The 15,053-nt window shown below is 56.9% G+C and overlaps 2 protein-coding genes across 3 annotated transcripts in view; both read right to left on the minus strand.

The window, feature by feature from the left end:
* AATF (apoptosis antagonizing transcription factor) overlaps positions 1 to 379 on the minus strand; it is a 95,480-nt gene extending 95,101 nt beyond the window's left edge. Inside the window, exon 1 of one of the 2 annotated variants that reach the window (XR_010838091.1) lies at positions 119 to 364. Coding sequence is in view for 1 of the 2 variants with exons in the window: in XM_059048638.2 (XP_058904621.1) it covers positions 119 to 209 (91 nt within the window). In the remaining variant the exon portion in view is untranslated. Of the gene's footprint in view, positions 1 to 118 lie in introns of both variants that reach the window. The other variant, XM_059048638.2, reaches the window with a different exon arrangement.
* Positions 380 to 6,098: 5,719 nt separating this feature from the next.
* LHX1 (LIM homeobox 1) lies at positions 6,099 to 11,041 on the minus strand. The gene is made up of 5 exons (XM_059048669.2): positions 10,872 to 11,041; positions 8,784 to 9,010; positions 8,410 to 8,687; positions 6,869 to 7,031; positions 6,099 to 6,478 (listed from the first exon to the last, which is right to left on the minus strand). The coding sequence occupies exons 1-5, from the start codon at positions 11,039 to 11,041 to the stop codon at positions 6,099 to 6,101; spliced, it is 1,218 nt and encodes a 405-aa protein (XP_058904652.1).
* Positions 11,042 to 15,053: the final 4,012 nt, after the last annotated feature.

The following is a 15,053-nucleotide window of genomic DNA, read 5'->3' on the forward strand; positions in this document are numbered from 1 at the left end:
GGGGAAGGAGAGTAGGTTAGGCGGCGAGGCCCAGCTGCCGGCCCCTCACACGCCTCCCGGGTCCGCACTGGGCCCGGCCCACGGCTCCGCACGTGGCCTTGCCCCCCTCAGGCCTCACCGTCCTCCGGGTTGGCCTCAGGATCCGCCTCGCGCGGTCGCGGGTTCAACAACTGTTCCAGCTGCAGCGCTAGAGGCTGCGGCCCCGCCATGGTAACCAGGTCTCGCCCTGCGCCGCGCTACTGAAGGTCGCTCTCCCGCTTCCGAGCCCTCTCGACCAGAGACTGAGCCCCAGCACAACAGGGACGCCCGGAGCCGTGCACCCAGCTCCTGGCCGGCAACTTCCGGGAGGCTCCCGGGAGGGGGCGGGGCTTTCGTCACTACGGGCGTTGCTAAGATGAAGGCGGAAGCGCCCGGAAGGCTGACGCGTGTGCGCGTGCGCGTGCGCCGAAGGGGTGTGTTGGGCAGCGCGGGAGCGCGCAAGGGCACGGCACCACCGCTGGCCCCGAGCGGAGACTATCTTGCGTGCAGCCTGTGTCCTCTTGTATAAAGTATGTCTCAAGATTTGTCCGAGATTTGCTCAGAAATAAAGTGTAGTGTACCCGTGACCCGTGGTGACTGATTTGGGAAGGAGGAGGAGTAAAGGGTAAGCGTCTCGAGGTTTACGTGTGCTTTAGGGCACGCACAGACTGGGACCAAAAGAAGGTTTGGCATTTCACAATTTGGAGGAGTCTGTGGCCGGGCCCACGCCTCTGGCCCAGCGATGGCCACGATTTGGAAATCGTGCCTCAGGGATGGGCATGTGTAAGTGTGCGGTGCACTGCTGGCATTTTTATTAATAGGAATTAGCAAGCGCTATAGCTGTGCGTAAATAAAGATCGATTCTGTAGCTTCTGCAAGTAGCCTTGTCTGTGCAGGGAAAAAGGGGTGGAGTGGGGATTACTCTACTACACACCCATCTGTATTGATATCCTTGGTGTTCAAGGATGAGGGCATACTCAGACACTTGAAAATAGTGCACAAATGTGCGAAAACTCAGGTCTACCGTTAGAGGGGCACAGGTAGACTCAAAATATAAAGACCCAATAGGATCAATTTAACTGCATCCAGGCACATAGAAAAATACAATCCCTTTATATGCTCTTCCCTTCATCAGGCATTCCCTGACTGCCCGCTATGTGGCAGGCACTGCTAAATGAGATACAAAGATGAGTAAGTTAGATTCTCTTCTGTCAGTGATCAGCCTAGGGGGGCAGACAAACATGTAAACAGAAACTGCAAAAAGGGATGATCAGGGGAGTAGAAAGTGGTCTATCCTTCCAGTATCTGTTTGAGGTCACCTATAAAGACCTAGAAGCCCCTAAATGGACACTGCCTCAAATGGATCCAGAAAACAGGGTCAGGGGTGCCCTCTGCCCTTCCTGGGAACAGCCCAGGCCAATTGGATCCCACAGTTGAACAGCCTAGGGAACCCTCAGTTCTCCAGTGTCTCCTGTGGAACCCAAGGGACATGAGGGTCCCTGACTTCCCTAGTCTTCATACGCACCCCCAGTGTCAAGAGCAACAAGAGACCATTTTTCCCATGTCCCCTTCCTAGGTGGTGGCAGGAAGCCCTCAGGGTAGATGCCCACAGACACAGGAAAGGAAAGCACTCCAGGCTAGGATGGTGGCACCCTAGGCAAGGCACTGAGGCAAAGAAAACTGCTTTTTACCACCTGCAATAGAATTCAGTCGAAAACAGCTTTAAAACAAAAACAAAACAAACAAACCATATCCCCTGTAATTGCAGTCTGGGGCCTGCGTCTAGAGCCTCCAGAGTAAAAGCATGCTCCACAGACTGGTACAGCCATGGCCCCAGGCTTTGAAGGACAAAAATGTTTCCCTCACCCCACATTTAGGAAACTACCTCCCTCGGTCCTCTTCCCTTCCTATTTGGGACATTAATAAGGCTTAGGAACCTGGCCTTGGGGCAAAGAAAGGGGAGAAAAGGAGCCGGGAGGTGAGGCAAGGCAGAGAGCACCTCTAGCTGTCATGCAAACAGGACATTGCTGGATAATTCTGGGCAGAAAATGCCTGCTTCCCTACTCTTCTGTCTCTGTCCAGGCACCTACTGACTTGGGAAGCCTTTTGAGGAAGAAATCAAGACCACTCTACTCCTGTTGCACACACCCCGGGCCCCCAAAATGCTTCCCTGGCTTTCTCACCCCATCCTGAGAGTAGGGAGGGGACTCCAGGAGTGGAGAAAAGAAGAAAGAGTTCTAGGACTTAAGATGCAGCTCAGAGATGTGGAGGCACGAGGTGGCAACCTCCTAAATCTCCTCTCTTGGGGGGTCCTCCCTACTTGATTCTAGTTTCTTGAGAAAGGAGGAGGGGTTTCCTGATGGAAGTGGGAGTGGAGATGGAAGGTGGACTATGGGAGGGACTATTTCAAGAACTCTACCTCTTAGAAGAAATGTAAACCCTGACTGCCCTTGTGATGTGAGCAGATGAGATGAGGAGGGGGAAGGGAATAAACATGAGCATGCTCCGAGAAAAGAACAGTCCTCTCCAGAGAAGGTCAGAGGGTCTCCCAGTTCAGGGTCCCTCTGTCTGCTGCCTAAGGGCTGCAAAGTGGCACACAGATGTAGGAAGAGCAGAGGGTAGGCAGGGGTGACATTGGATACCACCCCCCCCCCATTGTCCCAATCTCCTGTCTGTTCAGGTGACCAGGAGTTTCAAGAGTTTAGGGAAACCATGTTCTTACCTTTCTCTCTTCTCAGATACTATCAAGGGTCCCAGGCCCCTGCCAATGCCTGTCCTGGCTCTCCACGCATCGCCCTCCCCTACCTTGTCTAGCCCTAAAGCAGTTCCCACTTTCCCTATCCTGGAAAAGAGAGGTGGGTGAGCGATGTCTCCCTCGTCCAGGGCAGATGGCAGCTCCCAGTCGCCGGAACCCTGAGGGCAGGTGGCTAGAGGCACAGAGGTGGCAGCTTTGAGATGGCTGCGGGGAGAAACCAGGCTGCCAAGCCCAGGCAGGAGAGGAGACTGCGTTGGGGGTCGGAGGGGACCGCCTGGGCGCTCCCCTCCCGCCGCACGCCTCTCTGGGGAGCGCCCAGGCGCAGTGGGACGGTGAGGTGGGCAGCACAGCTCTGATGGGAACAAGAACAGTCCCTGACATCCCTAGATCTCCCCACCTCAGGTGGCTCCAAATTTGACTGCTGAAGTTTGCCACCTGTCCAGGGATTCGTTAGCGTTCTGGACACAGCTTCCAAGGGGAAAGACCGAGCTGCTGCCAGAGAGAAGTCAGAGAGAAGAACTGCATCCACACCGAGCACCCAACTCTAAAATGCTTATCAAGTACCAGATTCCACAATAAAGCTGCTAAATAATTCAGCAGGCTTGATAGGAAAATGTGGCTTCCCAATGAGCATACGTTCAGTTAAATGAATGTCTTTAAAGGAGGCTGGCTATAATGAATAAGTTGGCTATGATTTAATGTATATAAATGCTAAAAGGGCAAAAACAAGGCGATCTGCATTCAAAGCAGGTAAACAAATGTGCTGCATGCAGAGGCTAGGAGTTTCAAAAGTCTCCCCAGTATTTCATAAATCTGGATTTCTGAAAGAACACTGTCAGATTCCACCCCGATAGTCCTCCCCATTGAATAAGCTGTCATGTGGATGCAGTGAAATATTTTAAAGCCTTCTTAGCAAGAAAGATACACTTGGTTGTGTCTTAACAAAATATAAAAACAACACTGGAAATTGCATACCATCTCATGTAAAACCCTTGATTTAAAAAAAAGAAAAGGAAATAAAGAATCCAGACTGAAACGTAGGTGATATGGAAAAGAAATTCTGGAACTGTGGTAGTTTCTGATAATAAAACACACACATGTATTTCACAGCAGATAAAATATTTAAATTCCTTCCATGTTTAATGAAGACTTGGAAGGGATTGAACTACTTTTCAGAACCTTATGGCAACTCTCAGTTGAAATCTGATTTCTATATTGGTTATTTTTACTCCTCTTTCAGAGAAAGTAATATGTATCTTGTGCCAAGCAAAATAGTTTTCCTTCTGGGAAATTCAAATGAAACAAATACTATAAAACAACTATTTCACATCAGTTCTGTGAAAGGGATTAAAGTATTTCATTTATAGCTGTGCTGTACATTCATTTTATGTTATCTTTCAAACCACCAAGTTAGGAAGCAGGATTATCTATGGGAAATGAAATAGAAGAGGACCACCTCTAACTACCCTATTTATAGGTAACTGACGTTCAGAAGTCTGGTTTTGCCTGTTTAGAGGGGAGAGGGAGAGAGTACATGGGGTCTCATGCTTAATGACAGACTGGGACCACTCATTTTTAGCCATGGATTTGATTTCTATTTCCAGTTCTATATTAACTTATCAGCAAACATCTCAATTGTATCCGTTAAAATTCACAGAATGCAAATTTGTAGTTAATAACAGCAGGAAGGCACAGAGAAAAGCTTGGCTGACATTAGCAAAGGGGTTCAACTACAGCCAAGATAAAAACAGATCCACCAGTCCTGTCTCTCTTCCTCCTGGCTTCTGAGAGGTCATTCGGCTCCGTCACAGCTCAATTCTAGTTGTTAAAACATCAAATAACACACCAGTTATCTAAACATCAGATTTTCTATTTTTATTAAAAACTCACAAATTTATTCAACATGTTTTTCTTTCATACAGTGAATGGTCTAATATGCACTGGAGGTCACACAAGCTTAGGTTTATCAGAACAATAAAAGACATATGAGAAATTTAATATATAAAGAAAAAAGTAGCAGCTGTTGACTGCATATTTGACCATAAAATTTAAATATTTTGGACTTTTATTTTAAAGACACAAAAATAAAACCTGTGTGGGTCTATATAAGTCATATTAACAATTTCATGAATGTTCAACAGGATTAAAAATTAGCAAAGATGTTTTTTTTTAAACCTTGTAACACTTTTTTTTTAACACTTTTTCAGGTTGTGGTGCCAGGCACCTTTACAGTATTTGTGCTATAATTACTCTATTTGGCAAGTGTCTGAATATCACGTTTTTTCTCTTTGCCTTGTGTAAACAACACCTTTTTACATACTAGCACAGTGAGCTGTGAGCCCTGTAAATCTGTCAGAACATCTACAGGAGAAGAAAATGAACAATTTTGGTTGATTGCTCAAAACATTTTGTTTTGAACAAGAGGTTTCAAAACAGGATATATTAGTAAAACACTGAACTCCTGAATTTAACGTTATACGTAAACAGTTGACTGTTTTTAGTTCAATAGTTTTTTGTTTTTACTTAAATTTTGTGTGTGTAAAGGTAGAATACTTTTCTTGTACAGCTGATGTTCAAGTCATTTTACTAAGAGGTCTGGCTGGAGACCATCCTATTGAGTGTGTGTGTGTGTGTGTGTGTAGCGCTTTGTGAAGGTAGAAGAGTTGATACTGAGGGCTTTACATTTAGAATTTTGAAATTTTGGCAAAAACAAAAAAACCAAAAAACCCAGAGAGACAAAAAATATATATATATATAGTCCCACCTGATGCACAGCAGGTCGGCGTTTCTGAAGCTATAAGTTTGTTGTCGCTGCTGCTGAACTCTGAGACAACACTAATAAATTTCCCAGAGCCAGAACCCTCCGGGCTGGCCCGGGAGCGCCCTGGCCGCTTCACCGCCCTCAACCGGCTGCGGGCGCAGCCTCCCTCCCCGCGCCTCCTGGCGTCACCACCGACTGGCCGCCCCCCGCGGCTGCCGTGGGTGTTTTTATGTAGCCCGCCCGGCTCTCGCTCACGCCGGCGGTGTCTGTCCAAGGATCCGGGTCCAGGTGGGAGGTGGGGAGAGGTCTGCGTTTCCCTGCGGGAGCCCCAGTTCTGCACCTTGCCGGCCAGCGCGCGGATCCCAGTTTTACCTCCAGACGGATTTGGATTCTATTTCGTGTCCCCCTTTCCCATCCGGTCTCCCCAGACGGAAAATGGTCCCCCAAGCTGGAGGAAGTGGGGGGGGGGATGATTTGCTTTTTTTTTTTTTCTTTTTTTTTTTTTTCTTAAATAAAGGTTCGTTTCTGTACAACCACGAACTCCGCGGATCGTGCGCGACTCCGCTACCACACGGCCGCCTCGTTCATTTCGGGGGGGTGAGACAGGTGGTTTCCGTAGCTCGCCCCGCCGTTGACCGACAGCGACGAGAAGGGTGGGCTGGGCCCGAAGACCTCGGCCGACATGGAGTGGAGAGGCCCGGGCAGGCTGGGCTCGGGGCTGGGCGAGTCCCCGGGAGGATGCGCCAGGATGTCGGTGAACCGCTGAGCCTCGCTCGACGGGTGGTGGCCGGGCAGCGGGTGCTCCAGGCCACCCAGGGGTGTCCCGGAAGGCCCGGACGACGGCACGAAGGGCATGTCTACTGGCGTCTGAGCCTGCGAGGACGGGGGGCCTTGCGGGAAGAAGTCGTAGTTGCCTCCGGGAGCGTAGTACTCGCTCTGGTAATCTGCGCAGCGGTGAGGAGGCTGTCAGGGCGGGGCCCTGGGTGGGGCGGGGTGCCAGGGCGGGAAGGCGTCCCCGCGAGCCGGCTGGGGAGGGCAGCTCGGGGAAGTCGCCGGTCGCCGGGCTCCCCTGCCGGGCCGGGAGCACGGAGAAGGCTGGGTGCGAACGCTGGAGCTGCGCCCTACCTGCCCATTCGCCTCCTTCAGGGTCGGGAATTCGGTCCGATCTCACTACCTCCCCTCGGTTTACTCCCCAACCTCCACCCATCTCTTCCCTACTCTTCACTTCCCTATAGAAAGCCAGAAGCGCCTCCGCGCTGCCAACCGCTTCCGACGAAGCCAACCCAGCCCTGCCCGCGCCCTGCCCGCGCCCTGCCCCTAGGCAGCGCACCCACCTCCATAGAAGAAGGGCCCGTTGGGGATGAGCTCGCCCGGCTCCAGGCGGTCCACGAGCGGCCGCATCCGGCGCGGACTGCGGAAGAAGGCGTGGCGCCGGGCGCCCAGCGCGCTTAGCTGCTTCATCCTCCGTTCCTTGGACCGTCGGTTCTGGAACCAGACCTGAAGCACACACGCGGTGCGGGGGGGGGGGGGATTGAGGCCCCGGAGACCCCACCTCCGACTTCGGGTGCGCGGCCGGACCTGGCCCCTCACCGCCTAACTCGCAGATTCCGGGCCGTGTGGTGTGTGTGTGTGTGTTGTATATGGGGTGTGTGTGGGGGGGGGCTTGGTCTCTGAGTAGCACCGCTCAGGGTGGCCCTTAAGCCCATGGTGAACAGGATTCCCGACAGAGGGACCTGGGCAAGCCGCCCTGCTCAACATGAGGCAGTTGGAGTTGTTTCTAATAATTCCACCGACACAGTTACAGCTTCCCGGGAGCTGTACACACCGAGGCTCAACCTCCCCAAATAGTATCAGACACACAGCTTCCCTTTCAGGGACCCTGGCAGCCCCCTCCCCCGCATGATAGTGACAGAGATCCAAACAGACTCCTGTTGACACTCAGTCTCCCAAAGATAGTGACACACCAGAACCCACAGTCTCCTTTTCCACCCACGCACAATCTCCCAGTGCCAAACGTACTTATCCACAGCCTCTCACTGGTAGTGACACAGACATGCAGCCTCCCCTTTACCTGCGCACAAGATCGCACAACCTTTCAGAGGCAGAGGGCCCCCGTGGAGGGCAGCCTGAATAGTGCACGCATGCACACAGCCTCCCAGGCACATCCACCCGTACCCTTGCAGAGCCTCCAGGCACCGGACACCTAACCTTGGGCCCAAGACTCGGGCCCGGTTCACACGCAGTCTCAAGACCTCACAGCGGGCACCTGCGCAGCTGCCTGGATGACCACCTCCCATCCCATGCTACTCTGGACAGGCCGAGGTAGAGCTGACTCCCGCCCCGACCGCCTTCCCTTCAAACCTGGACAGCCCACCTCTCTTCGGAGGGGAAGTCTCTGCTCTGGGGCTTGTTTAACTGGGGCAAGAGACCCACAAAGTTGGGGGTGGGGACCCGCAGAGGGAGATCACGTTGTGCAGAAGCCAGCGGAACCGATTAATTCCGGGATGCACAGCGACCTCTTAGCTCCTCCCGAACAGGGGTGGTAGTGCAGACAGATAGGTCCCAACTCTCGTCGCAGTGTCCGACAGTGTCCCCTCCTCCAGTCTCACGCTCCCCGTCCCTCCCCCACCGTCACCACTCTCACCTGCGCTGGACCAGGAGGAGGAGGAGGTATAGGGAATTCCAGATGCTCTACGCATCTGGCGACGCTTCGAAGTTCGAACCGGGTAGGGTTGTGTCTGGGCCTCTCCCCTCCCCCTCCGCCAGCCTCCGGGGACTCTCTCTGCTCCTCAAAACAGCCCCCCACCCCAGCTCGGCCAGCACGGAGTAGCTGTGTGGGCCTCTAGGGAACTGAGTGGCACGCTCGGGCCCTGACCTGAATGACACGCATGTTGAGGCCAGTCTCCTGAGCCAGCTGCTCGCGGATGTGGCGCGTGGGCTTGGGTGTAGCGGCAAAGGCGGCCTTCAGCGTCTCCAGCTGCTTGGCTTTGATGGTGGTGCGCGGCCCTCTCCGCTTGGCCCCCAGGTTCTGGTCGTCGTTCTCATTGCTGCCACCTTCCTTGTCCGACACATTGGCGCTCTCCGAGTCCTTGGCGTCGTCCTGCGACGGGTCTTGGGAGTCCGGAGACAAACTGGGGTCACTGCCCGTGGTGGCTGGGGAGAGGGAAGGGACAGGTGAGCAGCAACCTTGGCGGGTCTTCCTCCCCCAGGACCCACCCGTCCCTAAGGAGCCGGGAATCAGGGCCTCACCCGAGTGGAGGCTGTTCTCTTTGGCGACGCTGCTGTTGCTTAGGTAATCCTCTTTGCAGACGAACTTGTTCTCATCGATGATGTAGAGCTCCTCGCCGGTGGAGAGCTGCTTGTTACACATCATGCAGGTGAAGCAGTTCAGGTGAAACACTTTGCTCCGGGCTCTCCGCACCAGGTCGCTAGGGGAGATGCCCTGCGCGCAGCCTGCGCATTTGGTACCAAAACACCTGCAGGGGGGCAAGTTGGCGAGGTCCAAGGATAGACAGAAACAGAGAGAAAGGTGATAGAGAAAAAAAAAAGTGGAGGGAGAAGAATAGGAAAGAGGAAAAGGAGAAAGAGAGAGAGCCAAAAAGAGAGGCAGAATGCCGATTAAGCAGGCAAGAAGGCAGGAGAAAGCGCGGGGCAGCAGTGAAAAGTCAGGGAGGAGATACACATGGTTAGAATGATGGAGTAAGGAGCTCAAGCTGCCCCCACCCCTAGCCTCACGCCCAGCGTTGTCGCAGAGGGAAAAAGCGCTGCCGAAGAAGGCGGCAAGGTGGCGACGGGAAGCGAGAGGGGGGCATCTATTTTCCGATTAGACTCGGAGAACAAAATTAGAGCGCCATACAAACGCGTCTCGATCGCCGCTTTTCTCTATATTGCCTCTCCTTCGTCAAAAAAGAACGCGTGCACGGGCTGTGCGTTGGCAAGGTCCAGTCCAGCCGCGGGTAAACAAACAGTCGCGGAGAGAGCCCGGATGGCCACAGCCAGGCCGTCGCCACGTTCAAGCCCAAAGCCCAGCAGGTTAGCGCAAGCTAGACCGCATGGGGGCTCTAGGTGCCGGGCCGCGCTTCGCGGGAGCCAGGCTTCTGGGGCCCACTGGCAGTCGGCACCGTTCGCCGCTCCCTGGCTCGGCTCCCGCCAGTAGCGGGAGGCTCGGCAGCACCGGCCGAGGCCCAGAGGCTCAGCCTGCGCTTGCTCTCGGCAATACCAGCGGACAGAGCTTTGCTCCATGGTCCGCCGCCAACCAGAGCCGCGCGTCCCGGGGATGCACTGGGGACAGCGCGCCCCAGGCCTCTGAGCAAAGCGACCCGGGTGGCTCTGAACCCCTACTCTGTCCCCCAGTTTGATCTGTTACCACAAACTCAGAGAAAAGCAGAGCCCAAGTCAGCCAAGTAACCTGGGAGATTTCAAACGGGCACAAGGGAATTTCAATTCGATTTTAATCCAGTTCTCTGCTGACTTGTGTGTTGTGTGGATTTGGTGGCAAGATAGTAACTTTAAGAGGATTCAATTAAAATGCTAAACGGAGGAGGGTTGTCGGGAGAAGTCCCCCGGCTCCGACGACCCGGGTCTCGGCTTTTCCCCAGGTTTCGGCAAGGAGGTGGCGGACAGAGCCTGGGAGAGCTCCGGGCGGAGCCTGCGCCTCAGAGCCGGGGTCGGCGTTGGGCGGAGGCCGAACCTCCAGCCAACCCGGGCAGCCGGGTAAGGTCTAGGCTACCGTGCAGTAGTGTGCCCAGGTCGGCGCTGGGAGGCCCAACCGGGTTTCAGGAAGACCGTGGGGCGTGCAGGATAGGCACCGTGGCCGAGCGCTTCCCTGCCGCTGCCACCGCAGGCGACTCGGACACTCCATGCAAAAGGCTCGGCGGTTCCCGCCAAGATTTCTTGGAGACGGAAAAGACAGTGGCATGGAGCTAGCCCGGGCTTCTAAGCTCAGCCTGGAAGACGAGCAAAGCCGGGAGGCCCGGAGAATGCAGTCGCTGGAGAGCTCTGCAAAGGGAAAGGCAGGAGCCAGGGCTACACCTCCTGAGGTTGAGCTACTTCCTTCCAAGCTTGGAGAGGCTTCTGGCTCAGAGGCGAGCTCAGACTCTTTCTTCCCAGGCACGTGCAGCCAAGCCCGGACCCACAATTTCCAGGACGAAAGCAGGCCGCGTCCCGGGGAGCCCAGCGCGCCAGCTGGCGAAGAGGCGGGAGCCCCCGGGACTTGGCTGCCCTCTCCAAAGGCAGCTCCTAACGCGGCCGCCGCGGCCACGCTGACCTCTGATCCGAAGCTGGCTGGGAAGGGCCCGCGGGGAAGGAGCAGCAGAGGCGCGTGAGGGAAGTACTCACCGGAAGAAGTCGTTTTTGCAGTAGAGCTTGCCTTCCCGGGAGAAGCACTTCTCGGTCAGGTTGCATTTACATTCACAGCACTGGACGCACTTGACGTGCCAGGCCCTGTCCAGCACGTTCAAGAGGAAGCGGTCCAGGATGGGCCTTTTGCAGCCGGCACAGTGCACCATGGTCTTTGGTTTGGTCGGGTGAGGCCCGGAGAGAGAAGCGCAGGTAGAGCCGAGGGGATGATTCACCAAGACGACCGGCAGGAACTCCCCAGCCCCTCCAAACTGGGGAGACACACTTGGCAGTGCAAACCGAAACCCGCGCCGGAAAATCAGAGAGAAGGAGGAGGCTGATGGGGGGCGGGGGGCGCCTCGGTGGAGTGTGCAGCCCGACAGTCCCGGGGCCCCGGGGCACAGCAGCGCCGCCGCCGCTCCTGGGGCGAGGAAAGAGTCTCAGGCGGGCGAGAAAGCGACTCTTCTGCCCAGAGCCCGCGAAGGAATGAAGGTCACCGAGAACGGCGACGGGAACGGAAATAAATAAATAAAACGGAGTCGGAGAAGGAAGAGGACGATGCGGCGAGCTCGGCTTGCAGGGAAAGCGCCGCTGAGTTCTCTCGGGCTTGAGGTAGAGCTGTCAGAAGTCAAAGTGCATCTGCTTTTGTCGGGGTATGTGAGGGCGGGTGTGTGTGTGTGTGTGTGTGTGTGTGCAGGGCAGCCCGTCACCGGAACTTCCCCTCCTCTTTTTATAAAAGAGAAGAACCAAACGAGTAGGGAAGCTTTGGATTCTAAGCTGTCGGCCTCGCGCAACGGGTCGGGACGCCCTGGGAGCCTGCGGTGGGCCTGGGGGAGGGGGCGGGGGCAGGCCGCGGGGGAAGGGAGGGAGGGAGGAAAGGAGGAAGATCTCGTTGTTGATTGTTGTTGTTGCTTAGGTTTCCCCCCTTCTGGAGAAGTGTTTGTGTCAATCGAGAGTGAGAGGGACAACTCCGGGCGGACGCAGCCAGGTGCGCGCGCCCGCTCCCCACCGCCCCAGCCCCGTCACCTCGGGCCGTGGCCTGCCTGGCGGCCTCCGTCTCCTCGGGACGGCCCTCCCTGCGCCTGGACTCCTTCGGGGAGGGGGTGCCGTCTGGCTCCTCACCGCGCCTGGCCGTGCATCGTGGCTCCAGTAGCAACTCGCGGCCGCCTGGGCGCGCAGCCCCACATCGCTCGGCCCACGCTCCAGCTGCCTGCGTGCAACCCCACAGTCTCTCGACTTTCTTTTCTTTTCCTTTTCTCCTCTTTTTTCGTTGTGATGGCAAATCTGGGTTTTCTTTCTAGCCTCTTTCCTTCCTTCCTTTTTTTTTCCCCTTTTTCTTTTGCAGCGGGAGGAGTCGGGGGGAGGGGGAGTAGCTTGAAGAGCTTTTTAAAAAACGTCCTGGTGCAGCGGCTACAGTTCTGTGCGGCTGGAACAGCTCGGCACGGGCCGCCGCTCTCGCCTTCCGGGCCGCAGTTCGTTGCAGGCTGTCCCCGGACAAGCGTCCCTCTGTCCCTGGTCTCCTGGCCCAGTCCGCCGCCCCGGCGCGTCTCTCCCCAGTTCCGGCGGCTCGGTCACTGCTCCTGGCTGTTGGCTGGGCTCTGGAAGCCCCCTCGCCTTAATGCAGCGCCCGCCGACGTCACGGCAGCCTGCGACCAATCAGCGGCTCGCGGTCCCTCTGTAAACCATTCTGCATCCCCCGGCTGGGGAGAGTGCCGGGAGACCGCGTTTAGAGGATCAGTGGCGGCGGCAACCGCGGCCCGGCGCGGTGCGGGCGGCGGGCAGCGAGGTGCCCGGGTCCCCTGCTGCTCCGGTAAGGCGTCGGTTTCGGTGGGAGAGACTGAGAGGGCGCGGGAGTAGGCGCAGGCGGAGGGCAGAGTTCTGCCGGAGAGGGGCAGTAACCCAAGATCGAGCCTTGTTGGAGGTTGGGGTGCAGCTGGGTCCGGGAGCCTCGGCGACCCAGGTGCACTCTTTGGCTTTGCAGTTCGGCGGGTGCTGGCTTTTTTTTTTTTTTTTCCTCTTGCTTTCTTGGCCTAGAAGTTTGCCCCGGGCGCTGCGCTTTTTTGGGGGGGAGCTGGGTGGGGGAGGGCGTTTGGCAGCAGAATCTCCTTCCTCCGGTCCCTCCTTATGTGCCCCCTCCCCCAATCCAACCAAGGTCCACAGGGTCCGGGTCTCTGAGAGATCTGGGTGTCTGCTTCCCGCAGAGCAGTCTTGGAAAGTTGATTCCGGAGGTTTCCTGGTGGGGCGGGGGAGACCGGAGGCGCGGCGCCGGGGCGGGGGAAAAGAGTGGGTGGGGAAGCGCCTCGGGTGAGGAGTTGCAACCCCGGCGAGAAGTTGTGAGAAAACTGTGATCCGGAGACACCTTTTCCATAGAAAAACAAAAGACTAGGCGGGAAACCGTGGGGCAGTAGCGGCGGCTGGGGGGTGGTGGTAGTGACGGTGGGAACGGGGGCGTCCTGAGGGCTCCACGGCGAGGCTGCAGAGGATTGGGGTGTGGAGAGTACGGGCCCGGCCGCCCTGTCCCCCTTTCCAGGCTCCGGGCTGGCACCAGTTTCCCCGGACAAGCGCAGAACAACCTCCGGTAGATCACGTCTTAGGCAGCCTATACTTCCCTGATTTTCCTCAGGGTATAAACTACGGACCACTGCCCACGGGGGCAGATTTTCCCAGAAGTGGGGGTCGGGTCCGGGTCCTGAGACTCTTAGCCTCGAAGAGTCACTCTAGTTCCGCGGCCCACACCAGTCAAATACCAAATTCCGTTTCGACAGCACCATTTCTATGCCTAATCGGGACTTCTCCCCGAGTGAAATCTGAAGGCGGCAGGGCTGGGCAGTCCCGCATTTGCTCCTCGTTTTTGTTTTGGGGGGGCAGGGGTGTTAGAAAGGCGCATTCAGCCCGAGTGTAGAAGGAAATGAGGATGGGCGGGCAGCCAGCCAGCAAGGTCTAGCCGGTATTTTGAGAATGGCCTTTTGACCCCCCCACGCGGTGCTGGGTTCAGACATCTCACACACGGCCGGAGCTAAGTTGGGAGAAATGCGCCCTGCAATGCAATTGTTATGAACGTGGCAGGCAGGGAATCCAGTTCTTTGCAAAATGGAATACCCTCTTCGAACGAACCGGTTAGCCGCTACAGCGAATTTGGTTTGCGCTCTGTGGACTGGGATTTTAGGACTCTGCCAACACTCTTTTCCTTCCTCTAAGCCTCCGCCCGCCCAGCCCTGCACCCCCGAAGCCCGCCGGCAGCCCCCGCCTTGCCGCCCGCGTCACCTTTTCATTGGAAGCCGAAGCCAAGGCCGGCAGTGCGTTTCTTTGGCGCTCCGCCCATCTTGACCTCTGGGCGCGAGGGCCGTTTCGCCTTCTCCGCACCCCCTCCACACATATACACCTGGCCTCTGGCTCCCCACTGCGGGGAGGGCGGCGTTGGGGCTGGTTGTCTCTCCCAGGCCGGGGCTCAGGGCAGAGCTGGGGATGCGGAGGGCGGCTCTCCAACCCAGCAGGCCGGCTTCGAAGGATGCGACTTGGCTTTGTGCTCCTCCCGCAGACCCGGCATCTCCAGGAGCCAGCCGATCCGTAGCCCGTACTCCAGGACCCGGGGAGGCGCTAAGAGCTGCGAGGCGCGGGGTCCTCGCCTCCTCCACCCTGACCCGGAGGCACCTCCCCAGTCCGCTGCGCCGGGTGAGGCCCGCGGGAGGGGGTGGTTCTGTGAGCGGTCTCCACGCTCTCCCCACCACGCCCCCACACCCCCAGCTGTCTTGGTTCTCGCCGCCAGCGCCCTCAACTCAACCGCCCCTTTCTGGAATCTATAGCGGACCCTGTCCCGAGTGGCTCCACCCCGCCCCCGCCCCAGCTGGGCTCCTTCTCATGCAAAGCAGAGGGACCGCAGGGGTGGGGGGCAGTCGGCGGGGACTTACGGGGCGACAGCTGGACCCGGCTGCCGGCCCTTCCTGAACCCGAGGCCTGCCGCCTCCTTTCGAGTGGGCTGGAGGAGGTTTGCTGCACCCGTTTGGGGGTGCGGGGACCTCGACGTGGGGGAAAGAGGGTCCCTCCGCCTGCGGGCGGACTGGCGCGGTAAGGGAGTTGAGGGCGAGGGCAGGACGCAGACTCTAGACCATCGGGCTCCGGGGTCCAGATGGTTCAGTGAACGGGTCCGCGGGAACTAACCCCGGTGTCTCGCAGGGCGTCGGG

This window comes from Kogia breviceps, chromosome 19, assembly GCF_026419965.1.
Source record: "Kogia breviceps isolate mKogBre1 chromosome 19, mKogBre1 haplotype 1, whole genome shotgun sequence".
Lineage (NCBI taxonomy): Eukaryota > Metazoa > Chordata > Mammalia > Artiodactyla > Physeteridae > Kogia > Kogia breviceps.

Bases quoted from the DNA above. Each gene is read 5' to 3' on its own strand.
- LHX1 (XM_059048669.2), bottom strand. From the start codon at position 11,041: ATGGTGCACTGTGCCGGCTGCAAAAGGCCCATCCTGGACCGCTTCCTC. The intron at 9,011-10,871 runs GTGAGTACTTCC...GCCCCCCTGCAG, and splicing joins TGCAAAAACGACTTCTTCCG to GTGTTTTGGTACCAAATGCG. The intron at 6,479-6,868 runs GTGGGTGCGCTG...ACCGCTGCGCAG, and splicing joins CGGGCCCTTCTTCTATGGAG to ATTACCAGAGCGAGTACTAC.